General features: G+C 47.9%; 1 protein-coding gene across 12 annotated transcripts in view; it reads right to left on the bottom strand.

The window, feature by feature from the left end:
• MYOCD (myocardin) overlaps positions 1 to 25,615 on the bottom strand; it is a 263,589-nt gene that overhangs the window by 14,355 nt on the left and 223,619 nt on the right. For 4 of the 12 annotated variants that reach the window (XM_072881172.1, XM_072881173.1, XM_072881177.1 and 1 more), the window contains exons 3-6: positions 13,867 to 13,932; positions 8,683 to 8,738; positions 3,975 to 4,050; positions 1,496 to 1,657 (exon numbers count right to left, since the gene is read on the bottom strand). In XM_072881172.1, the coding sequence (XP_072737273.1) occupies positions 1,496 to 1,657; positions 3,975 to 4,050; positions 8,683 to 8,738; positions 13,867 to 13,932 (360 nt within the window). Of the gene's footprint in view, positions 1 to 1,495; positions 1,658 to 3,974; positions 4,051 to 8,682; positions 8,739 to 13,866; positions 13,933 to 23,670; positions 23,869 to 24,434; positions 24,826 to 25,615 lie in introns of those variants that run through there. The other 8 variants (XM_072881175.1, XM_072881181.1, XM_072881174.1 and 5 more) reach the window with 8 other exon arrangements.

Below are 25,615 nucleotides of genomic sequence, written 5' to 3'. Positions count from 1 at the left end.
TGTTTATAAAGGGGGGATTTTTTCAAACTTTTTTTTTTTTTCCCCACTCTTCTCTTCTTTGATAAGCAGCTGGGGAGATTTTACTTGAACTCTCCTTAAAAATTCCTCTTCAGGCAGAGTCCTGGAATATTTCACCTTCAAAGGCAAGAGCTGTGAAACACTGGAAATGGAGTAGCTCAAGGGCCAGCCTGGAGAAGCCGCTGTACGAACACTGCATGCACTTCACAGCGGGAAAACCAAGAGTAGGAACAATTGCAGGGCAGGACAGAGCGGTATCTGAGCCTGGAATATTTCATGTCATTTACACTGGTTTCTGAGATGAAACGAAAGTCAAAGTGCTTCCTGTTTCAATTCTCATTTTTGGCATCACTCCTGTCATTCAAAGACCCCTCCTGTCCCAGAGTCCTGCCACTGTCCCCAGCTTGCTCTGAGCCCCAGAACAGGCACTTAACGTGGGATTATGCCAATGGAAATAATCCCATGAATTGAGGAACCAGGAGCAACAGAACAAGGAGTTCCCAGGGGGCAGAGCATCTCTCAGTGCCTTACTTGAGACCCAAGGGCCAATTTGGACATGCGGAGATGGCCCCAGGCTTCAAAAATACGGGCTGCTGTCCTGGCACTGCAGGACCATGCTGGCTTTCCTGCTCCTTTCTCTTCATTTAGACCTCCCTGTCCTGGCACTGGGGTCTGAGTCAAAATCTGAGTCACCTTTTTGCTTTGTGTCGGCTCCTACACCAGCCTCCCTGTGGCAGCACGGGGGAAATAATTGCAGAGGATTCTGCCTCCCTCCTCTGTTTGGGGGGTAGGTGATGGAAGAAAAGCAAGCTTAGGCATAAGGCAAACACTGGGTACTGGTAGGTAGGAGTGTACCCTGCTTTGGGGTGCAGGCTGCTCCTCGTATTCCCCAGCAGTCTAGCACCCCAGGGATGCTTCCCTACCCCAGTGATGCAGCATCCTATTCTGTTGGGCCTTGCATACCACTAGCATCAGTGGAAAAAAAAGAGAACCACAGCCTCGCTGAACTGGGGCCACTTCGCCCCCACCTACTGGGTTGTAAAAGCTTGGCAGGGCACAAGTGGGAGAATCCAGGCTTGTCTCACAACCACACATGTGCACCCAGGTCCTCTCCCACGCGAGGGAGGAAAGAATGTCCTGTCTTCAGCAGTATCATTTACGTGCTCAAAGCCTTTGGGAGGGAAGGGGTTTAAGAAGGGAGGTTCTTTCTGAGGAGACATGGCTGAGCATTTGTACATGTTTCCATGGTCATTGCTCTAAGAAGATGTGAGGACTCTTTTCATAGGTCTGGATAAGATAGCACAGGCTGTGCTGGACTGGGCTGCTTACTGTGAAAATAATAAAATTTAAGCAATGAATGCAGATCTTAAGTCCAGGCTGGTCACTTCCTGCAGTCGCTGCGGTACATCCTCATAACCTTGCCAGCCCCTGCCCTGTGCCATGCACACAACACAACACGCACATTCACTTCCACTACCTTTTATGGCCTCTTTCACAGCTGAGTCGACAGGAATAATATTCTTCTCCACCAGCTCCAAAGGACCTGGCCTGAGAGCAATCTTTTCATTGAGATCATCTGCCAGTCGGGCTCTTTTCAGCTTCATTTGAGTAGACTGAATGGACCCCTCTGCAGCTGAGTCTAAAAGGCCAAATGGAAGGCATCAGTTCAGGACCTGGGGCATCTGTAAGCACAGTGCTCAGTGAAAATGTGCTTCCCCTTCAGCACAGCCTTTCAGGGCTGCGGCCAAAACCTAAGCATGGCTCAGTGCACAGCAGGAGCACAGCAGGAGCTGCTCTGAGGCTGGGAGACAGGATGCTCGACCGGATGGGGCTGGTGGAGTGTGGGACATGGATCCTCATCTGAGCCTTAGGTCCAGCTTCTCCATTCCCAAGCAAGAGCCTCTGTCTACTAGCCTGGGCTTGCAAACCCAGCCTGCAGCTGGAAGCATCCTCCCCAAGGCCCAGGAATGATCTGCAATGGAAACTTCATTAACAAGCTGTGACTAACATGAGGGCTAAAGTGGACTCCAGCTCCTTCCTGCCAGGAGCCCATTTGCCCTTGTGGGCTAATGCAGATGGATCCCTACTTCGGGGGAACAGCTGGAGAAAAGAACCATTAACAGTGTTTGACAACTGGAATAAATGGCTTACACTGGAAGATCAAAAGCTGAGTCTTTGGGAATGGACATTTGGAGGCAGCGTGACTACAATGCTCCAGACCTTCAGGGGAAAAACAAGCTAGAGAGGAGCATAACAAAAGCAGCTAGATCTGGAAGCTACAGCCCTGCCAAACCCAGCTGAGAAGTCCCCAGTTATTGAGTGGTGATGGAAGAGTAGCCAATTAAACAGAAAGATTTCCTGAACAAAGGTAATCTGGCTCCTCTAGTGGTACAAGCATGAGTAGTGAGGGAGCGAAATTCTAAACTAGACCATGTCTATACCCTGGGGGTCTAAAGTAAGAAGGGCTGCATCTAGGTTGTGCTATCTTCAAAGACTGGACACTCTTCTAGAAGAGATACTGTAGGCAGCACAAGCTACCGGGCTTGATACCAGGAAAAAATTCTCTACAGGCAGTCAGGAGAGCTGATCTAGGGTCACTTCTGGCCTCAGACTATATAGGACAGTGAAGACACATGAGCTCCTTGAGGTGAACAGTAACAGAAGGTGTGCCTATAAAGCATTTAGATGATACAAAGTGTCTCAGCTGGCCAATTTAAATCACCTCTAGGTCCTGTTATGAACCAAATGGACACATAAGTCCAAGATACGCCAGGGCACACCTCCATGAAATGCAGAGGACAATGGACAGAGGTGTGAGCAGAGACTCTGGCCAAGAGGGGTGTGTGGGGAAGCACAGCCAGCTTGCTCAATACATAACCGGGCAGTCTCTGCTCCACTTCTCCTCCAGGTGTGTCTGGCTGGCCCTGTCCATGCCTGGTGACTCCTGCTGCCTCCACATCTGGTTTACAGCCTTCGGGGCCCAACTCCAGTCTGTATTGCTTCTATTATTTAACCTAAGGGAAAGACACCTTCCACCTGTTAAACAAGCAATGGTGCTAGCTCATTTTAGGGATGGAGACCCAAGGGAAAAGCAAGGCAGCGGCACTGATCCGGCATGGGCCCCTGGCTCAGCCCTCCTGCGTGCCAGAAGAAAAAGAAATACGGACTTCATCCATGCTGAGAGCAGAGGCCAGCATTTACAGTTGCCAGAGAGTGATCTGCTCCTTCCAGGCAACTGACAGGACTTGAGGAGAGAAGCTGCACATCCTCCCTGACTCTAAGGAGCTTGTTATCTCTGGAGATAACGAGGGACACAGCAGTGTTCTGCTGTCTGTGATGGGATGCAGCGGAGCCGTGCCAGCTCTCTGGCTGGGAGGGGACACCAGGATGGGAGAGGGGAGAGCTGCTGTGGCTCACGGACTGATAGCAGGGCTCACCCTTTTCATATGGCTGTGCTTGGGTTATTCACTGCATCACCATGAATTGTCACATAGAATATCCAGAATTATGGAAAAACAAAAGATGTCCAGCTTTGGGAGGGTATTGCAACCACCTGCTACAGGGATTTCAGCGCCCCGGACAACAATGCCCCAGGTATGCTTTTCATGAGGATCAGATGTTGGCACCTCTGTCTAAGAGAGTCCTCTCTCACAGCTTTTCTCTACCCCACTGTCCTCTGAAGCATCTTATACTGGTCCCTGCCAGAGATGGGACAAAGATTAGATGGCCTTGGGTCTGCTTCTGTCAGGGAATAAATGTGTGTCCTGCCTCCTGAAGAGCAGTTCTGGACTGAATTCCATACAACATGTGTCTCATTTGAATCTGCCTCTCATGAGCAGCTGGGACAAAGTTAATCATGATGAGAGTCCTGAAGGGAACCCAAGTGGGGCAGGAGAGACATGAGTCACAAGGTAGGAGACACAAGGAGTACGTGGGAGAAGCTCAGGCAGTCTTACCTTGTAAAATGTGCATATTGACCAGGTCTGATCGCTCAGGCCTACTTCTGATCTTGTGCTTGAGATAATCTTCAGTCTGCAGAACACAAATGCAGAGAGTTACCTGCCTAGAGCAGCAATAAGGTACAGAGAGTGTCTGCCCCTGTGCCATCCCATGGTTCTTTTGGATTTATTACAAACTGGCTTGAGTGAGCTCCTAAAGGGAATTTTTTTACTCAGACACTGGCTTGTTCTTGGGCAGAAGTTCTTTAGAAAGGGAACAATGTGGAGGGAGCTGCTGACTGTTCACTATTCACTGTTCACTATTCACTGTTCACTGTTCACTGAACACTTCTAAGCTGTGTTCTTTCCAATTTTGCTTGGGCTTTTGATGCCTGAAGTATTACAAGACCTCATGGGAAGGATGAGACCTATTCACTGGGAGTGGTGGACCTGCTTCTAGCTTAGCATACTATGTTGCCTTTGAGAGCTGCACCAAGGCAGCTCCAGAGTCTACTGTTAGCAATGGTTTCTGTGGGAAGCCTGGCACTCTGGGGTGAGATACAAGGCTGAGCAAGTCATGAAGATACCCAGACTCTCTACCCAGGTCAGCCACGAGGCTTAGCCTTCCTGCAGTCCTGCAGCTCCTGTGCTCTGTGGTTCCTCACCACAGATATGATGTGGGGTTGGGAAAATCCACTTTGCAGATCAGTGCAGCTGAGCTTGTGATGAACATGGTCCTGGAGCCTTGTGCCAACTTCCTTATGGCTTTAGGAACAGAAAGTCATGCAGAGGTACAATAACGCCATCCATTAGGGCCAAGGAAGTCAGTGTTGATGGCAGCTGACCTCAAGAATACAAATATAAGCTTATCCCCTAGTGAAGAAAAGCTAGAGCACAACTTGGACAAATTATTAGCTGTTTGCTAAGTTGAGATGCAAGAAGAAATAGTACAAAAAATGTACATAGTGCGAAGAGGTTAAAATCTTAAGCATAAATAAAAAAGAATAGTACAAGCAGCTGGGGCAAAACTGGAAAACCCACGGTACGAAACGTACAGGATCATGAGAAAAAGATTTTATAAGGACTTCTGTAGCCAGGACAAGGCAATGGAAAGTGCTGTCTGTGTTCCATAAACAGGAGAAATAACTGTGCATGCTGCTGAGATGGCTACAAGATTTAATGCCTTTTTAAACCATCTCACTAAAAAGATAAATGGCTATTTATCAATCAGATGACTAAGCCAAGAACCTTCAGCAACAAAAGAGAAGAAGCTCTAGTTTTCAGGTTGGAGAACAGGTTGGAGAATACTCAGATGAGTTAAATGTTCCCAAACAGTTTGAGATACACAAGGCTAGAGTAATAGCAACTATCTGTGCATCCCCAGGAAACTGGGCAAGGGAGAGCGTAATTTCTTGCTTTAAAAGACACAGAGAGAAGAAACCAGGAAATCATAAACCAGTCAGCAAGATATTGGACCAAGTAATCAAACAATCTATATAAATGGATTTTGAAGAAAGCAAGGAGGTAAGTAACAGCCATGATGGATTCATCAAGAACAAACTACATCACACCTACCTAATTTCCTTCTGTGGAGAGATTACAGATTTCTGTTACAGGAATAAACAATTAATGTCATGTAGCTTGACTTTAAGCATGTTTTGACATTATCTCACATGGCTTTCTCATATGTAAGCCAGAGAAATTTGGTCTGGATAAGACTAACATAAAAAATTGGAATAGCTGTGGGTCACTAGAGGAATTAGGAATGGCTCACAGCCTAAACAGAAGAATATATAAAATCATGTTACACAGCAATTTTTCCTATTAGTCAATATATTCATTAATGCCTTGGATGATAGAAGACATACTCCTTAACTCTGAATCATTCAAGGCTAACAGATTACAATGCAACATGATTTGAAGTAATTGAAGAAATGATCTGAAATACATTTGATACAACTTCAGGAAGGTCATTTGGAAAGGACTGTATTCAGGTCACAGTTAGCCACAGCTAAGCCAGCTGATTAAGCACTGGGGTGGATGAAGACTTAATGATGTCATTATCACACCAGAGATGCTTCTGTAGTGGTCACTGGACAGTGGCCTTAGCAGAAATTAGTTACTCCATAAATAGAGAAAAAAATATAAAAGGCTCTGGAGAATCTAGTGATCAGCAGCTGAACCACATCCCCAGACCAGCAGGCAGCTTTCTAGGAGACACAGCGAAGGATGGCAGGTGGGCCCTAGGAATAGCAAGGCCCTGTTCTGTGCCCTGCATCTGAAAGGGTCCATGGGAAGGGTCTGAACGACAGCTACAGAAATCATTATTGAGCCAGAGATGGGATCAATGAGGAGAGGCTGAAGGGAGGTGAGATTGGTCAGTTCAGAGGTGAGATGGCTATAGGGAAACAGGATGCAAAATACTTTTTAAAAGCACTACAAGAAAACAGATAAACAGTTCTGCATGTGCATGCATAGAGGAGAAAAAGGAATGGGCTTAAACTTCAACAGAACAGCTTGGGCTGGGAATTGGGGGACACTTGCTAACAGCACAGGTTAGAGAGCACTGGAGCAGGTTGCTGGGGGATGGGATGTCCGTCAGTGGTCACAGATCTGTCAGGAATGACCCAGATGGGACTGTTCTGCTCTGAGGCAGAGGCATGACAGCTATCCCCCGCAGTCCCTCCCTGCCACGCTTGCTGGGGTGCTGAGAGTAAAATGCTAAAGCCCCGCTGAGCCAGACTGCCTCAGGAAAGTCAGCCTGCTCTCTGGCCTCCAGTCCAGCAATCTGTTATAGGACATTGACTTCAAAGTCTGCTGCACTGGCCTGATGCCAGCCTCTAACATAGCCAGTGACATGTTTAAACAAATAATAGACATTTTATTTACTGAAGTCTTTTCAATTCCTTACCCTTTCCCGCATATTTTTCCCCAGCTTATTTTCACCAACACAATCCCTTGCTTGGACCATGTGTAGGTTTGACTGGTTCCTGTGCCAGGTCAGAGCAAGCTGGTATCTGCACCTGAGTGCAATTAAATTCACCTAATGCATTTCCAGCCAACCCTCAGATCAGGTCCTGACTTGGGCTAAGCTTGAATTTCTGTCCTACAGATGTGGCATTGTTTGTGTTGAACCCAGCATTCACACTGCATTAGCCTGACTTTCTGCTGTGATTTCAGTTCCTTTTGACCTTCGCTGTTTATAAACTGCATTTGTGTCACTCGGGTGCAAATGGTGGAGAAAAAACTTCAGATGTGGGTTTTTTTAGCATCAGTTGAAGCAGAAGAGCTTTCAAAACACATGAAAGCAGTTATTGTTATCTGCTTTCTGTTTGCAGAACATCAATTTGGAGGAATATCAGCTAAACAACAAATGCCATTGAGTAATTATCTGGAAACAGCCGCTGCTCCTTCCCTGTCACAACTCTAAGCAGGGCATCCTTGCAAAGGAGTATATGTTTGTTATGGACTGTGCTCATTAGTGTCTTCATTTGCGTGCTCTAAAAATGCATGCAGTTTGAGATAGACTAGACCATCCTTCCCTTTTCCCCAGGCAACTAGCCAGTGAAAGCTTTTGAAGAGAAAGACAGAGAGACACAAATGTATACTTAAACTGTAAAATATATGACACTTCAAGGATACTTTGGAATGCTTGAAATTTTGTAAGCATACTAATTTTTCAGAGTCATATTATGTTTCTTATGCTAGCCGTTTATTACTGCAGGAGACTTGGGGCAAGCGATTTGGAGTGTGTTTAAGTTCAGAAGAGCACTTCTCCATATTTCACAATCATTCTTCCTTGCAAAGGTCCTTCTCCATGTAACTGCAAGCATGTTTTGCAGATTAATGGAACAAACTCTTGTGTTCAAGCAAAACCTACATGACTGATCGTTCCCTTTTCTGTGCACATCCCGCCAGCTTGGTCAAGGCTGGATGGCAGGTGCTTGGAAAACCAGTGTGATTTCCCAAAACGTGATCACATCACAGAGTTTCGATGTGTTCTGGAAATGGCTACTTATCTTATCTCTGCCTTCAGCAATATTTAGGGAAGCCTGAGTGCAGTTAGATAATGGGGCTGGTGGGAGCCTGGCCCACTTAGCCGCTTGGACTTTGTGTGTCGTAATGGCCAAGCTGCATTGCTGAGCTAAAAGCCAGGCTCCTGTCTGATGAGAAGTGTGAGCTCCCTGGGGACTCGCTCCAGGTGACAAAGGGCGTCTGCATTCCTCCTGCACACTTGCTAAATAGTCAGGCTTCGTCAGTCCTGTTTGCTGCTGGCCCTGCTCTAACCCTGCTGACTTGAGCAGGAGTGGAGAGCAGCCAGCACAGTGAGGAGCAGGCTGTGGACATAGCCCAGAGGCGAAAACAGCACTTCAGCTGGTGGGACATTTACTGGAAGGACTGCCAATGCCTGCTGAACTACACCCTGCCCACAGCCTCTTGTAAAACCCAGGGGCTGTTGTGAAACCCCATAGCTCAGGGCACAGATGGCCCCTCTGCCCTTTTAAACCTTTCCTGCTTGGAGAAGGGTGTTCTAGAGCATTTGTGAACTGTGGCATGGCCCCACCATGTCTGGAAGCAAGGGACATGCCCTGACCCTCATCCTTGGCCACAGGGCCTGAATGGAGGATGCCAGAGGAGGGGACAGTGGTGGAAGGTGCTTTCAAACCCCGCAACTCATGCAAAGCGAGCCCACGTGTTCCCTCATTGGGATGATTGCGGGAGTTACCTTGGCTCGCTCCAGACTTTTTCGCTGTTCATGGAATGCGGATGGGCTTTTCAGTGCTGCAACAGGAAAGAAAGAGGAGCAGTCAGCACAGGAGCAGAAGCAAGCAGCCACCAGGATATTCAGCAACAGCATTTTAATGAGTGCTATAAAAATAGCAACACAAACTAGCCGTTCTCTTTATTGCGCTGACTAAAAATAACTCAGGAAAGCTCTGGGAAATCCCATGCTCTCAGCCAGTCTGTGGCAAGAGAGCAGGGGGGACGGAGAGCATGGGGAGCACAGGAGGCATATGGGCAGGGAGGGGGTGCAGGCTTTGAAACGTAGTGCTCTGTGGGACACGTCAGAGAGCAGATGCGGCTTTTCCCTGGAGTGCTTCCTGCAGGTCGTGGAAGGCACCACAGCCCCAGAGGACAGATCTGGGAAGAGCAACAACATGAGAGGGGACTTCATCTGCAAGTAAAACCTGCAGATGTCTGAGGCTTGAGGCCAGCAGGAAAACTGAAAAGACCTGCCTCACCTCATGTGGTCATGTGGGCGCAGCCTCCAGTGAAGGTATTTCAAGGCAAGGCCCTGGAGCTGTGGTCCCTTGTCCCTCTTCTATCACTGACTACCCCTCCATGTCTCACCGGACATTTGTCCTGTCCTCTGCCCAGAAGCATCTGTGTGACATGGGACCTCCCTGGGCAGGCAGCTTCCCAGCCAGCTACCAGGCAGCAGACCTCAGCATCTCCTGACACCAAGGAGGCTTAACCCAGAGGAGCTCCCAAAAAAAGGCCAACGATCCCTGGCTCTTGGACCAGTGAACACCAGTCCCATGGAGCAGTCTGTATTGGAGTCATGAAGAACCTTGCCCATTTCCTTGTTTACTCTGGTTCAGTAGAAATAGGAGCAGAATTTGCATGGTGAAGGGGTTAATATTTCTCAGATCCTGCAAAAATTCTTTTCTGTCTGTGTAAGCAGGAAAAATTAACTGTTCCCATTGGGACAGGGAAGAGGAAGGTGTCCTGACCCACAAAAACAGTCTGCTACAACTCTGGCAACAAGAATTCCCTTTCCATCTACTGAATAGGATCCAATAAGGACAGAAATTATTTTCACACAGGACATGTTACCCTCCATCAGTCTAGAGGAGGATGAAGGGAAGACTGGGGGCAGCTGGGAAATGTCTGGGGGCTTGCTGAACTGGCTTTTGGTAGGCAACACCCAGGGCAACCCCCGTAACCTCCAGTGAATCACAGTAAAACACAGAAGGCACATTCCTGCTCCTAACATTTGGAAAGCGGACACACAGACAAGCTAGCGTTACTGTTCCATGCTCTGGTGAGCAGCCATGAGGACTTGTGACAGCTGGTTTAATCAGAAGCAAAACAAAATGGTGCACACAAGAAAATGAAGTTAGCAAGAGAAATGACTTTTACAGCCCTGCTCACTGTGAAGTATTGAAATTGGGAGTGTGCTCTGGGCATTGACCAAATGCCGTGCTATTAAAGAGGAAAATGTTGCAGAATTTAGTAATTTACCAAAATTTTTGGAGGAATTATGTGGATGCTGCAGCTTGTATTAGTCTGCAAAACAAATAAAGACATTGCTAGCACTGATTATTCGACAACTTGTCAGGGCATGACATGTCAGCTTGAAATGGCTGAGGGTCTGGCGGCAACAGGGCAGATCTGCTGTGCTTGGTGTTGATAATCTTAGGCCTATTGCCTCTAAGGTTTGAGTTAGAGGACGAGATGGTGGCTGCATACAGCAAGAAGGTCTTTACTTCAAGCGCAGCTATTTCTGCAGCCCATCATAGTAGGGGGAACCTTGCCTTGAGGAATCCTTGATCCTGCAAGCTGCCTCCCCCTCCTTTTGGGTAGGTGAGCAGGGTCTGGCTGGGGTTCAGGGCAGGCATCTGTGCAGGGCTTGAAGAAGGGTTTGTCCCCGCTCAGCCCTAAAGCCTGCCCTTCTGTGAGTGACCCCACACGGATGCGCTTGATTTAAAATGCTTTTGCTGGGTCTGTACCAGTTTCACTAGGACAATAAAACTGCGTGTGTTGTTGCATGAACTGGAGACTTCCTACTCAGTGAGCCCGAAGAATGGGACAGGCTCTGCTCTCACCTCCACTCCTATGCATCAGGAGCATGACTGTATCTCAGGGAAATTGGACCTCTCCTTGCTTTCAAAGGCTTCTCCATACATAGAGTCACAGGGCTGAAGGGACCCAGAGGTTTCTCTTGCCCACCAGTCTGTGCCTGTCTTTATTTGTAGAGCCTTTTTCAGTAGCGTTGATTGTTTTGCCAGCCAGTTGTTCAATTTATAACCTGAAAACATCTGACAATCAGAGTCCAGCTTTGAACCTGAAGTCTTGTGCAATGCTACTGTCTTTTGCAGCTGACTATCCTCCTTTAGGCAGTTTCCTGCCTTCTCCAGTGATGGGACCATCTGAAGGTTTCACATTTCTTAGAGGAACATCCAAGGGAGTGTAAACAGAGCTCAGGTATGCAATGGCATTAATCTTTCCCAGTCAATCCAAACACAGACTGGGCTCTGTCTCACTGCGCTATGCTCAGATAACACTGATACTTCTCCTTGCAATATTCTTTTGGATACCAAAAACCAGCCAGCTTCTTAGGACTTACTCCAGTAAGTTATAGCACTTACTGTGCTATAGCTGCACTGCTGAACAGCTCAGCAGGCTCTGCATATAGTCATCAACTCCCCTTCCTACAAGGGCTTCTACAAGCCCTCAAAGCTTTTATCCAATGCTATTCTGTTACTCTGACCTTCCATCTCTTTTTCTGGTCTCAGTATAAAATGGATCAGTTAGAAAAACAAAGTTTCTCTGTCCTGGTATTATATCAGCAGAAAATGCATGCAATGGGTTGAAAACAATCCTTGTGCAAAATCTGATATGCAATGTGGGATCAAGTGAATGCTCCAAGCCTGGTACCAAACCTGACTCTTACCATGGAGACCAGCAATGCCCGTCTTTTCTCTTTCTGGAAGGGTTATTCTCAACCACTGTGGGTTACAGCCATTTGGATTCATTTCTTGCCCTCCTGCAACACATGCGAACTGAAATCCTGTCCCAGTGCACCTCCTACAGCCCACCTCATCTGCTGGTCCTCAGACGCAACAGGGCATGGCGAGATATGGTTAAACAAAGACTTGTTTTTCATAAGGTATGACTGCACATGCACAAACTATGGGGAAGCTGGCTGCGGCTCCCATGTATTGAACGCTAACATCTGACAATTCCTCCTGAAGTCAAATTCAGCAGTTAAATTCTGCATGTTTATTCTTATAATTGCAGAAGTGCATTTTCTTCTATTACTTTGAGTGAGTGAACTGTGCTCAGGCTTCCCAAAATGGCCTTATTGGACAGAAACCAGACTGCAAAATTTCAGCCTAGAAGTTGGGAGTGTAAAGAAGCAGTAGATAACAGAAAAATACCCTTTAGCTGCCACCAAATAACTTGGGCCTAATATGTGGTCTGCAATGTGTAAGGTTTTAAAAGTTAGGTGCCATTTGTAAAAGCACAGTCCCATGCACTGGGCCCTGCAAAGCAGCGTCAGGTACTCAAACCTCTCACTTGGCACTACCGCTCCATACATGTGCAATGGGGTGTCCTGCAGCTTATCTGAGTGTGCCCACTTTTAGAGTGGACTTAGCAGTTCAGGAGATGTTAGACATATTTCTGGCCACTGACTGTATTGCCAATGCTTGCAATGCTATCACAAATGTCACAGTATTTTGCTTAAAGCTCCAGCTCCTGGAGTCCTGTGATGATAATGCTTGCCCTTTGGTGGCAGGCAGCATAAAATCTGAACGCTAAAAGAAATAAACAGAAGAAACATGAAAAGAACCTGCATTTATCAGTCTTAAAACCATGTGATCATTTTGATAGTCATGATTTTTGTCATCCTGATCGAGTTTTCTTTGCTTTCTATTGCTTGATGTTGACAATACTGTATTGAGAAGGTGTGTGTTGCTGGCTACCTTGACATGGTCCTTTAGGAAGGCAGCTGCATGGGAAGGGCAGAGGGACAGGCAGGGTGCAGCAAGCAGTGCTAGAGCCATGCTCTTAGTGAGTTGTTGTTCTGCTGTTTAGACAAGAGCTGCATCACAGCCTTTGAGGTTAGCCAGGAGAGACAAAAGTGACACAGCCTTTGGGAAGTTGTGATCTTAGCAGTGAACCCAAGGGGCCCTTGATAAGACGGAAAGGATAATCCTCTGTCTGGGTCCCAGATAATCACAGAGTCATGCACAGGGAGCCTGAGGGCTAGGTCAGGATGGAATTATCCATTGAGCAGGCCTGAGCTCCCAGCATCATTTCTCCAGTGGTGCTACAGGTTTCATGATACACATGCAGGTGCACAAGGAGATCATTTTTGTTCACTTACTTTTTGGGCTCTAGCATCTGGCTTTCTGATGCTGAATGTTTACATGATAATACTGGCCTGGAGTTTGTCCTTCAGGCTTGAATGCCAGGTTAGCAAGGATGAATGTGGTCAGAGAAAGGAAAGCATGGATATCACCAGCCATTTGGCGGTCTGCAGCAGGCAGGTCCAGGTGGGGTTTCATTGGCCTCAAGTGTACACTGACAGTTCTGCCCTGTGGGTTCCTGGCTGGACACAGGCACAGATTTGGGTATGTCTCACTCATCCAGGGGCTGCCTCTCCGCACTGGGGCCAAGGCGGTTATCCACCGCTTCCTTCTTCCACAGCCTCCTGGACTGGGCCCTCTCTACCTCTTCCTCATTCTGTGGGTCTGATCCTGCCACAGAGGTTCCTGATTTTTACAGGATGACATGAGATTCTCTGCCCTTGCCTACGTGAAGAGCTTTGTGAGTCTTCTGCTTGGAGAAGACTCACATATGCTTGTCCTGCTACAGTGACCTCTAGGACAGGGAGCTATGCAGATGAATTTTTGGATGGTGTAAGCTAAGCATCTCTCCTGACTTCAGTTTGAGTAGTGGCATTATAATCTTTGTGGCAAATACTAGGCACCATTGTACAGCACCAGGGACCATAATATTTCTACAGGGCAGGAAGCAAAGTTCCCCCTGGTAGCAATCTGCTCAGAGCTGAGTGGGTCTGAGCAGGCAGCTGGTGCCACACAGTGCCCCAGCAGTGCCCAAGATGGACACAGCCTCTCTGAGCCAGGAGTGGGTGAAAAAGGCAGAAAAAGATACTCACGTGGCATGATGCCTTGGTCTGCCAGCTGCTCACGGGTCCTTCTCTGCTGAAGCCGTAGCTGTAAAACTGTGAGAGAGAGAGTGTCAGGAAAAGATGCAGAATTTTCCCAAGGTACTAATACATCTTACCAGGGAAGATGTGCCGGGGGTCTGTGTGTGGCACAGAGACGTGGCACTGATCCCTGCTGCTGCTGGACCAGCCTTAGTGCAGCAGAGTGCTCCAAGGCAAGGAGCCTGCACCGACCCAGACCTCACTTTTGCAGACAGATGAGCAGGGCAGGGCTGGTTCTGGTGCAGGCAGTACCCTAGCGCCTGGGACAGACTGATCCCTGCCTGGGACCTGTAATAGCAGCCTCAGGTGACCATGGCTTCAGCTCAAAGAGTTGCTCAGAGAGAGAGTCCATGTGTGGACAAAGGGCGCTGGCTGGAAGGGAGGCTGGGTTTGAATGTCCAGCACTACGTCCTGCAGCTGGATATTGCCACCCTGTATTCTGGGAGGGTGAAGGACCTGTTGTAAGTCAAGCAAGTGGAGTAAGGTCAGTTCAGAGATTTTGGAAATAAATTATAAATATGATAAATACTTTGTCCATAAAGGTCTTTTGTGCTTTATTGTTTATTAGATAGTCCCCATGGTAACATCTTCTATGGATTCATTACCACTGGTGCCTGCTTCCCACACACAACTGAAACATGAAAGCAAACTGAGGTCTGCACAGTGGTGCAGGCCATAGAGAAACCACGCAGAAGATAATGATCTTGACATTATGGCCTGTATTTTGGCCACATCCAAGTATCCATGTGCACTCTAAGATTTGGGATGTGTGTCTAGGTTTTTGGTTGCTTTTTAGATTTGTTCAGGCATAAGGGTGAGGAACAAAAATGAAGAACACTCAAAATGGCTAAGAGGTATCAGAGAAATCAAGCATCCTGATGACATGATGGGGGACTGTACATCTAAAACGGGGTTCTAGAGAAGATAGAGCTAGACTCCCCACAGGGACGCACGGCAATAAAAGAAGAGGCAATGGTCACAAGTTGCAGCAAGAGAAATTCTGATTGGTTATTAGGGGAAAAAAGTCACCGTAAGTGTGCAGGCTAAGAACAGGGGCCCAGAGTTGCTGTGGGATATCCATCCTGGAGATGATCAGAGCTTGCCTGGACAACGTCCTGAGCAACCTGATCTAATATTGAAGTTGACCCTACTTTGAATGGGACGCAGGAGTAGAGACTTCCACAGGTCCCTTCTGTCCTAAATTTGTACACAGTTCTGTATTTTGGTGTGTGAACATGTGCAAACCATGTCTCATTCAAAGCAAATGTTTAGTGAAAGCCTCACGTGGGACAATGATCTCCTGCCAAATTCAAGCACTTCTTAGGACACCACAGATAGATTCTTGCTGTAAGGGAAAAATGTAGCCTCCAGTACCTGGTAAAGTCTGCATGTGTGCTATTCCCCTTATGCCAGAGTGAACCTGGTGGCTAGAAGTCACTGGCAAACCTTGCTGCCAGGGAAGTCTGTAGCTCTCCATTGCCCCATGGCACCACCCTCAGTTTATGCTGATTCTGCCCATCGACATGGATTTAGACCCCCTGCACTGTAGGTATCTATATCTGACCCAGTTATCTGCATTCCCTCCTCAAGGGACCTCAAAACCAAATTAGTCAGTCCATGCTTTAGGAATGCTTGTCTTTCCTCCTCAACTATAGAGGCAGTTTAATGGTAACTGGCTCATGGTAGGTATCTTACACTGGGTGATGTGGATCCCAGTTTCTCTGTGTAGGGCCTTCTTCATGACCAGTTACAATATTGAACAACCATCCAGAGCTTTGCACTTTCCCCAAGGAAGAGATGTATCTTTATAGAACAGGTGAGCTAAGGGAGGTCGGAAACTGTCCAAGAATGAAGAAGCTTTGTAGTTCACCCAAGAATGGTTCTCTGCTCTCCTAGGTCCTGGTCCAGTGTTCCAGACATTAGAACATCTGCCTTAAACTGAGACAATTTACACACAACATCCCATCATCAAATTGGAATCAGAGATAGCAAAGACTTCTAGAGTCACATACATACAACATCCTGCCAAGGACACAACAATCTGCCCAATCTAGCTGTAAAATATTCCAAGCGAATATGCTCCATCACTTCCCTTCACAGCTCCCATGTGTGCCAAATTATTTGCACCATTTCACTTCAACTTCCGACGCAGCCAGGCCAAGTGATACACCACATCCACAAGAGCAAGGGGGATGCTATCAATCAGATGACCGTGCATTCAAAGCCCACATTCTCTGCTTCTTCTGCTTATTTCACAGCCCTTCTTAGCAGACAAATAATTCAACAGCCTCAGGGTGCAGTCAGCTGTCAGCCAGGCCAGTTTAGAGAAAAAGGAGATGTTACAAGTTCCCTTGAAGCTTGGAAGGTGATGATGATTTCCAGTGTGGTGGCTATAAGATTCAGCATCTGCCTTGATGCAAGAAGTGATGAAAACATGTATAGGTTTCACTGACACAGCTCTCCCTTTGCTGGGGTGCCGGAACAGCACTCAGGAACACAAATTTCCCAGATCCTACTACCTTCCAACAAACAGTGCACAATCCGGGGAGCCTACTCTATCGCAGCTGGTCCATGCTCCAGCTAACAGCCTCTCCTTTGTCTCCTGTGCTAAGCACTGTAGATAGACCATCACAGAGGGGACCTGATATTATTCAATTATAATTTTGTGCAGGGAGAAAAGGTCTCCAAATTCTTTTTCATGCTGACAAGCATAAAGGCTGTGATCCAGCAGTGACACAAGCTGTTCTGAGCACGAGAGCTAAGTTCTTCCATGTGTGAGTGGCTATGGGCAGGCCATGCAACCTCCCCAAGATGAACAATCAAAAATTGTTCATCTTGGGCAATTCTGAGTTTACAAATTTCCTGTCCCATTCTTAAGCCACAGGGCATGGAGTAAAAGTTTATCCAGCCTTGTCTGTTCAGGGCAAGCTGAGAAGAAGATGTGAGGACAGGCACGTGTAAATGCTGATCATTTCCAGGAGCAGCCCAAGCTCAATGGTTGAAGCAGTTATTTCAGTCACTGAACATTCATCCAGATCCAGTCCTCCTCATGCAGTAGGATGCATGTCTTGACTCCCAAATATAATCTCTATGAAATTCCAAATCCTGTTGCAAACCATCTGAAGAAATGTAGCCGTGAACAGTGTCAGACAATAACACTGAACTTCCCTGCAGGAAGAGGTAAAGAAGCCACTACTTTCAGCAGCCTTTGAGTCAGTGCTGCAGCTTGCAGCTTGGCGGATTCCAGCTCAAGGCTTGCACCTTTCTCTACAACCAACAATGCTTAAAAACAGGGCTGGAAGAGCCCCTGGCACCATCCAAACAACCACCATCTAGCTGCTGCTTGAAGGAAACTTGAAATCTGTTGAAGCTGTGTCTGACCCCATCTGCATTCCTATCGTCTTCCTTTGCTATGTGTCTGGAGGCCTGAGCTCTGATTGCTGCCTGTTACTCACTTAGAAGATGCTGTCACCCACCATGTACGGGAACTATTTTTTTTCCTGAATATTCTTATTTTTCAAGGAAACTGCTTTGCTAACACTTCATGGGAACAGTTGTTACAAAGAACTGGAATACCACTGGTGAGACAATCTTGGTCCCACACTCCCAGCATCCCTGTTGTCTGTCTGTACCCGCTTGGATGGTGAGAATTAGCCCCAATGGAGCAGTCATGCACACTGGTCACCCTGTGGTACCAAGCTGTGCTGGCACCATCAGCTGCCATCAGCTGAGAGATAGCCTTGCTTTCAGCAATCCTGCTCCCTCCTATGGCACCCCACAATGAGAAATCCCTCCCTAGATGATGTGAGGCATGTCAGAGCCTCCATTCCAGTGGTTTTGCTTGTGAATTTTTTTCTGTTAGAAATACTCCTCTCTTCTATGTTAGCATCAAGTTCCATTTAGTGATACAGCTTCCAGAAACATCCTCTGCAGCAGGGCTGTGTCATCAGTGCTGAGAAGACCTTCTGGCATCAGTCACAGCTGGCTCTGGTGGCCAAAGCTCTGAGCACTGCCCATGATTTGCAGTCATGAGTCATCCTCCTCCCTAGGAGTTGTCCTCAGAGCTTTAGGAAGCTAAGGGGACAGCTTGGGCCTTGCCTGGCCTGGTGATGCACTGGAAGAGACATGTTCGAATCCTCCCTCCACCCCAGGAGCAGGCAGACCTGGCCTTCTGCTTCAATCTGCAGGGGTACTTTGAGTCAATTTCTCAGCAGATGGTCAGGATGGGACTTTTATTATCTGCATCAGAGCATCCCTCATGCTGGGGCATTGCCAAAGGACTCATAGCACCCTCCTCTCTTTGGGGAATTTGCTTTAACAGCACAGGGGGCTGAGCAGCACCAAGGCACATTGCCCAGGGCAGTTGGGGAACTGCTCTTCTCACAGGGCTCGGGATTAGGGCAGGCAGGCAAAGCCACAGCTGACCTGATCTAGTGTTTGACGGTCTGTCTCCAAGAAGGAGGCTGGATCAGAGCCCATCCCTTCCCACCAACACTTATATAGTGGCCAGAGCAAGTTGCCTAGAAACTCTGAGGCTGCTCGAGGCTTTCTCGGCATTCAGCTCAGCCTCGCAGGCTGAGACAAGCTGCCCAGGTGGAGCTGCAGGTCCATTGCTGCTTCTTGACTTCTGACCCAGCATCTGTCCCTATCTGACAGCCCCTCTGGGAGCGAGAGTGACTGAGGCAGAGTCCCTACTGCTTCAGCTCTTCCCAGCTCCCTTATGTGGTTTCAGGTTAAATTCCAATAGTTGCTTGTTTCCACCCTGCCTGGGCTGCGCCAGCACCTTTGCTCTGGTTGGGAAACACATTTGCAAACAGTGCAATTGCTATGCTTTCATCTTCCTCTGAAATAAGTCACCGCTGATACCAGAACTGATGGTTGGGCAGTTGCCTGCTGCTCCCTGCACCTTGCACCAGAGCTGGTGCTCCTGGGCTGCGCAGTGAAGAGGACCAGCAGAAGCATGACGTTATGCCAGTTTGACCCAGGTGCGTGACCATCATGGGAGTCACCAGTTTGGCAAACAACTGAAGCTGGCACTGCCACTGAAATAAGCAGCAGCAAGTCACTGTCCCCTCTGTCAACCACCCCAGCAGCTCATTCCTGCCCTCCATGGCCAGGAGCTGGGGTTTTAGGAGCATGAGTGCAGCTCAGTGGTGCACAGGATGGGGACTGCTCTGCCTGGGACGGGGGGGAGTTGGCAGCACATTGGAAATGGAGTGATGGGGAGGAGGGACTCCTGTTTTCAACAGCAGCAGCTTTGTTGTATGTCAAACAGCAGCTGAGCAAACGTGAAACGTGTTTGTCCATGCCCATGGTGTGTACCAGAGGAACCTGGTGACTTGCCCCTGCTCACACACTGGCTGGCAGAAAATGGCCCTGTTTTATACACAGCCTCCCTTGAAAGGCAGGACTGCTGCTGGTTTTGAAGACTGTCTTTACAGATGATGTCTGAGGCTTTCCTGAGTGAGCGTGCCAGGGGGAGAGAAGCTGCCCAGGGGGAGATGCACATGGGATCCTTAGATTGTCCCAAGGTCCTGACAGGACAGGAGCAGGACTAGCTCAGTGACAGGGTGCAGTCGTGTCGCCTGTGGCCTTCTCAGGGCTGTGGCTGTTTCTCGCAGCTGCATCAGGAGCAGGAACCTGTATTCAAAGCAGGATGTCCAAATGGGCAGGCAGCTGGGAGCAGGCGGTGCTCTCTCCTGACCAAGCAATGGGCTGACATCAAGCTCCTGATGAACTTGGGTGAATGTGGAGTCACCCTGAGCTGGGTGACTGGCCAGCCAACCTCCTGGGTGCCACCACCAGCAGGGTGAAGCACTGGTCCAGCAGAGCATCATAGGGCCTGCTTTTCTGAAGCTGCAGTTTTGCAAAAACACCTTGGCCAGTCTCTGTTCTGAGCCCCTCTATGGCTCTCAGCACATCTGCTCTGCCCATAGCCAGGTACCATGGAGTGATTTCTCTGTAGCATCACATCTCCAGGCCCATGTTATCCTCTGACAACATGGCCTGTGTGGGACCCGTGTGAGCACAGCTGAAGCTCAGCCAGCCACAGCCCAGCTGAAAATGGCACCACTCAGCCAGGACAGCCGTGGAAAGCCCTGGTCAGTCCTCTCCTGGCCAGGCACTGCCTTGGAACAGGGCCCAGCCAAGCCAGCTTTACCTCTGCAGGTGATGCTCAGCACTTGCGGAGTGGGAGTGTTTTACCTTCTCCCAGGCAGATGTGCTATGAATTTGTGTGTTACCTGGGAGGTTGTACTGCACTGAAAATCTCATCTACATTGGTGAGAACATTTCTAAACCCATGTCCGGGTGTGCAGGTGCCTTGGAAAAGACATAGGACCACACCTGGCTAGCAAGGAGCTCAGACCAAATGGGCACAGGTCACCACGAACGAACAACCATCTGTGAAACTCTGAGGGCTAACCCCATCATAATGTCCAACCCCCTACCTCACCATGTTCCTGAGAACATGCTGTCACAGTCCTCCTTGGAGTAATCCCTTCAGCATCCCTGTGAGCAGCCCGTACATCCTTCTCCTCAAGCACGGTGAGGTATGTTTCAATCTGTGCTATAACACATGCCTGACTGACAGAGAAACATATGTCTATCAGCTAAAACACTGAGGTATAAGACATTGGGAAAAAAAAAACAGGCACAAACCAATGCATATCGTCAGTGTTTTACAAAAACTTCACAAAATCACAAAACACTGTCATCAGTTAGAGAGAGGCGATGGTTTGAATGCACACACTGATTGTGAACTGTACGAGTTCATGATCTGAAAGGAAACACATGCACACACTTTCTTTGGACACCGGGAAAATGAAAATAAAGGTTCTGCCAAAATGCCTTGCTTAACACCCTACCAAGACCTACTCTCTTCTGCCTTTCTTAACCTGCTGATTTTGGTCCAAATCACTCTCTCCACCAGAAGCAGACAGGATAAAATCCTCTCCCACCTCAATCAGCTTCATTCAAGCCCTATGTATCAATCCTTTCCTCCTCAGAGCCAGGAAAGTCTTCTCTGCAAATTCACACCCATGTGTCCACAATTAGGCCTGGATATTACACCATGCCAAGCCATGCAGAGCCATATTTAGAGTGTTAAACTCTCACTTCTCACCAATTATCTGAACTACCACTGATGTTATGCAGATGTTGGCCTTTTAAACTCTCTTTCCGTATCGCTGGACAGAAAAGGTCAGAGTTAAGGTTAAGTCTGCATTTGCCAGCTTTGTTTGCTCTGTCCAATGACAATGCTTCTCTGCTGCTGGAGTACAGTTGGTTTGTATTCAAAGCAGGAGATCACTTCACATAAATGATCATTTCTGGGAAGAGTTAAATATGTTTCTGGAACAGCTCTTAGATGTCCTAGTTGATTTAGTGCAATCCCATTGATAATCGGAGCACATGGGATAGCATGGCAGGCTTGAAGAATCATCATTCCTGCAAAATTTGTCAGGATGACCTCAGATCAGTATATTTATCTTTGGCAAAACAGACAAAATAAACATGCACAGAAATCCTTGAGGAAGGGGAGGGGGAACCTGAAGGCCTGCAGCATGTTGGTGATTTGATCTATTTCCTCTGAAGCGGTTCCTGGTGCCCTGCACTGGGGTAGCTACCATCTCTCCACACTGCACAGCTATGCTGGTCCTTCACTGTGGACCACTGGAAAGAGAAGAGCAGGAGAAAACACTGTGGGACTCAAGGGAGGATTGCTGGGCGCTGTGTGAAAAAGCCACTGCCTCCTCCAGATCAGCCTTTCCTGGACAAAATCTTTCTTTTTCTTGCTACTGATGCTGCCAGATGGAAGCAAGCTGACCCTCAAGACACTCTAGGAGGGACATCTATCTCCTAGTTGCCACCTCCTTGCCCCACTTCCTGCCTGCTGTGTGCCACAGCGATCAAAGGGATTCTGGGATGAGGAAACAACAAGCAAATAATATAACTCTAGCACTCTTTAACACACATAGCTCTTTCAGCTGCTCAGTGTGTGCAGGCTATGGAGAGACAGCAAAAGTTTAGTTATTAAGATTTACCTCAGCCCTCATTAACATTGGCCTGGAATCCTTCAAAAGGGATTCAAACTTGTCATGAGTCACGGAGCACAGCTAATCCTTCCCAAACCTGGGGAGCAAGCAAAGCCTCACACCTGCCTGTGCAAGACCATTTCCAAAGCAACGGTGCATCGTGAATCACGGCTCCGTTGGCTTGGCATTTCATGGTCTGATGCCTCCTGGCTTGTCCTTCACATGCTCTGTGCAAGCTACACAGCCCTCTGTGTAAACTGCTGCTGTCCCGAAGCATGTTACAGCCCCTGAGCCATGCAGGGGAGTGTGGTGCAGGGCGATGGGTTGGTTGAGATGTTCTTCCCTCTTCCAAGTGAATGGAGGACAGTAAATCAGAGCACTGCACCTCCTGCCATCCTTGTGAGGCTTTACAGCTACCGAAGTCTGCACATGGAGCAGGGACACCAGAGGAAACTCTGTCCCATAGAAACTTTGCACATAAAAGAGATTTGACCACTTCAAACATTAAATGTTAGCTTTTCTTCTCTATTCCCCGTGTTACTAAAAAATCCAATGCAAACTGAAAGCACCATTATTGATTTATTTGTATTCCTTAGCATCCCTCTTTCCTGCCCTGTCTCACAGACTGCAATGACCAGGGTTGTGCTGTGGCCATGTCCCACATTACCTGCAGTGGTCCCAGTAGTGGGGAGAGGGAGGCACAGACACACATTTGTGATTTTGGCAAGCCTGACTCAAACATAATAAATAGGCAGAGAAATCCTGTCAAATGGGAAACCTATCTTTCACCAGGCAATAGTGAGGGATGGCAGCTGTGGGGATAAGTCATGAACCAAAGAATGCCCCACAAATTGACAGCCCTAGAAATGCTGAAAGGCATGAGAATTTATGGACACAAAGACCCACAAAGTTTACTTTTACTGGAGAATCATTTGAAAAATATGTTTAGAGATCCCACTGTTGGTTCCATAATAAAGCCAGCTTACAAATAAACCAGAAATGAGCCTTAAAAACAATACTGGTTCATTTGAAAAGAATGCAAGGACATGTAACACAGCCCATCCTCCTCTCATCAGAAAGGTGGCAGTGTTGCTTTGTAGTTGCTGGAAGAATTGTTACAGACTGAGATTTTTTTCAAATGAACAGCAATGTGCCATAATATACCATCAAAATCTGAAGAATGACTTAATCTAATGAAATGTAAGATCAGAGCGATATGGAAACCACACCAAAGCCCTGGACCCAAGTTTTATATAATTCAGCCAGACTAGGACACTTGTGTTTGCACACACACTGTTGGGTTTTCAACCAACTGCCAACTTTGTATTTGCTGAGAAAACAAAGTTTAAGTTGACCACCCAGCTATCTAAGAGATCCTGATAACACCACTCATGTCTACCATCAGTATCATAAATCTCTAATTTCATTATCTACAATGCACGAGGAGACAAAAACACACACGGCGTGGGTGACATGCCAGACCGGGTGCATGTTCCAATGTGACTACCCCGTCCCATTTTACAGTGTCCCATACGGCACATGCAGCTCGTTTGTCTGAACATCCTCACAGACAATATTCCCGGGGAGAACTTCACCTCTGGGAAGGTCAGAGAAAGCTCCTCAATAACATTTTTTGACATTACCATTAATATTACAGTATGTTATGTTCATTTAAAAAATTACAAGTAAAGATACCCACGCACAAACACAGCATACTTACTATAAATAAAGCCAGTGAATAAAGGCATGAATATCCAGCAGAGGGTCTGATTTAGAAGTGACCATCCCATAGTTCACCTTCACTCACCTTCACTCACGCTGAACGTCCTCTGAGAAGCCCCTTACCGGTGCTTCCCCTAACTTACGAGACGGAGGCATGTTTTACTTGCAAACCCTCTGAGAGTGGCAATCAATTGTGTGGCTCTGGTTTTATTTCTCTGATGATGTCACTTTAAATACTTTTCATGTTCCATTTGTTATTTTTACTTCTAAAAATGACGCATTTCTTCAAATTCATTTTTCTCCAATTAGTCACAACTTAATGGAACAAAGTCAGCTGCCTGCATGTCAGAGAGAGTGTCAGGCCCATCTTTACTGCAATTATCACAGATGGACCTGCAAGAGCACCTGGAATATACAGACGGTGTTAGGTACCTTGTTTATCCCAGATGTCATTTTGGCTTCCTGCCCAAATCCTTTGCAGCAGGGCCAGGGCAGGAGACCCGGGAACTGCAGTTTTACCAAAATTATCCACAGACATAAATCGAAGACAATGAAAAACCAGGAAAAAAAAGCAACAGAGAGGAAGGAAGGTACGTTTCTCTGCTTGCGGAAGAGCCTCTGTTAAGAGCAAAGCTGTGACAGCTCTGCGACCCCCTGAATATTTTGCTCGTATCCTGCTTCCAAACATTTAATGCAAAACAGCCTGTGGCTATGGCTTGCCGGAGAGAGAAGTTTTAAGAGAAATCTCAAGGTTTCCCCTACCTGATCTGAACTTGCTCCGAATCAGCAAGGAGTGCTCAGACCCCAGGAGTGTCATGGTGACTCGGGGACCAGATCCAGACGCCCCTCACTTAAACCATTAACTTCCTCCACAGAGAAAAGCTGACCAGACCACGGCTAGTGCTCAGGATTCATCCAGCTCTCCTGGACTCTCTGGGTGCTTTTACAGCTGGCTGGCAAGAAGCAGCAAGTGGCTTTGAAAGATTTGGTCCCATCCAGCACTGACCCTCCACAGACACCAACTGCTCCCCCTATGCTGTGTTGAACTAATTAACGTGGAGCTAGCGGGAGCCTCCTCCCGCCCGGAGTTTACTACCAGCAGCTGGGTGTCCTGGCTGATGTCATCGTCTAGCGGGGAGCAGCGACTATCGGAAAGGGTCTTAGCAAAGACAGAAGTTTGATATCTGATACTAATTACTACCGGCCGGTATGCAGCCAATCAGGGCGCTCCCCGTCTTGGCCGACTTTGGGAGCCGCTCAGAAATATCAACAGAGCGAGGGCTTAACTCTTTGCAGCGTGGCGTGAAGCAGGCCCTGCAACCTCCGGCTCCCACGCTGGGGCAGCCAGTGTGGTTTTGGGGGTCTGTGTGCTCCTAAGATGAAGGAAGGGCTGCGGTCAGGGCAAGTGTCCTGGGCAAGGGGATGGCTGGGTGCAGTCCTTCTGTGTGAGTGCGGTGTGGGATGCCCTTCCTGTCAGGGAGCCAGAGGACGTGGCTACTCGGAAAACAGAGCTGTGACTCCGGCTGCTGCTGCCCCTTGTCCGGCTTGTTTGGGTGCTGACGCACAGAGCAGGCTGCACCCTGGGCTGCACAGATCCTGGGCTGTGCTAGGAAGCTGAAAGTGAGCATAGGAGTGCTCAGGTGTTTTGGCTGCGCTTCCCTCCTGCAGCGTAGGTGAGCCCAAAGCTGCGCTGCTTGGTGCACACTTTTGTCAGTATGTGGCTGCATCTGCAGGATTATCCACTTGAGATGCCTACATACGCTATGGCTCAGGTAGCACATGCAGCAGGCACTCAGAACACGTCCTTGTTCTCTTACACACAGACACTCAGAATAATGCCAAATAAATGAGGCAGGGCTAAATCTTGACTTCAAGTTTCCTATGCTACAGATGAGCACTGTAATCCCAAGGAGGCTGGGCACAGCCATAGCTGCAATGGAGCA

The sequence above is a fragment of the Ciconia boyciana genome, chromosome 16, assembly GCF_034638445.1.
Source record: "Ciconia boyciana chromosome 16, ASM3463844v1, whole genome shotgun sequence".
Taxonomy (NCBI): domain Eukaryota; kingdom Metazoa; phylum Chordata; class Aves; order Ciconiiformes; family Ciconiidae; genus Ciconia; species Ciconia boyciana.
Note: the sequence above shows the minus strand (reverse complement) of the source record. Positions and strands in the feature narration are given on the sequence as shown.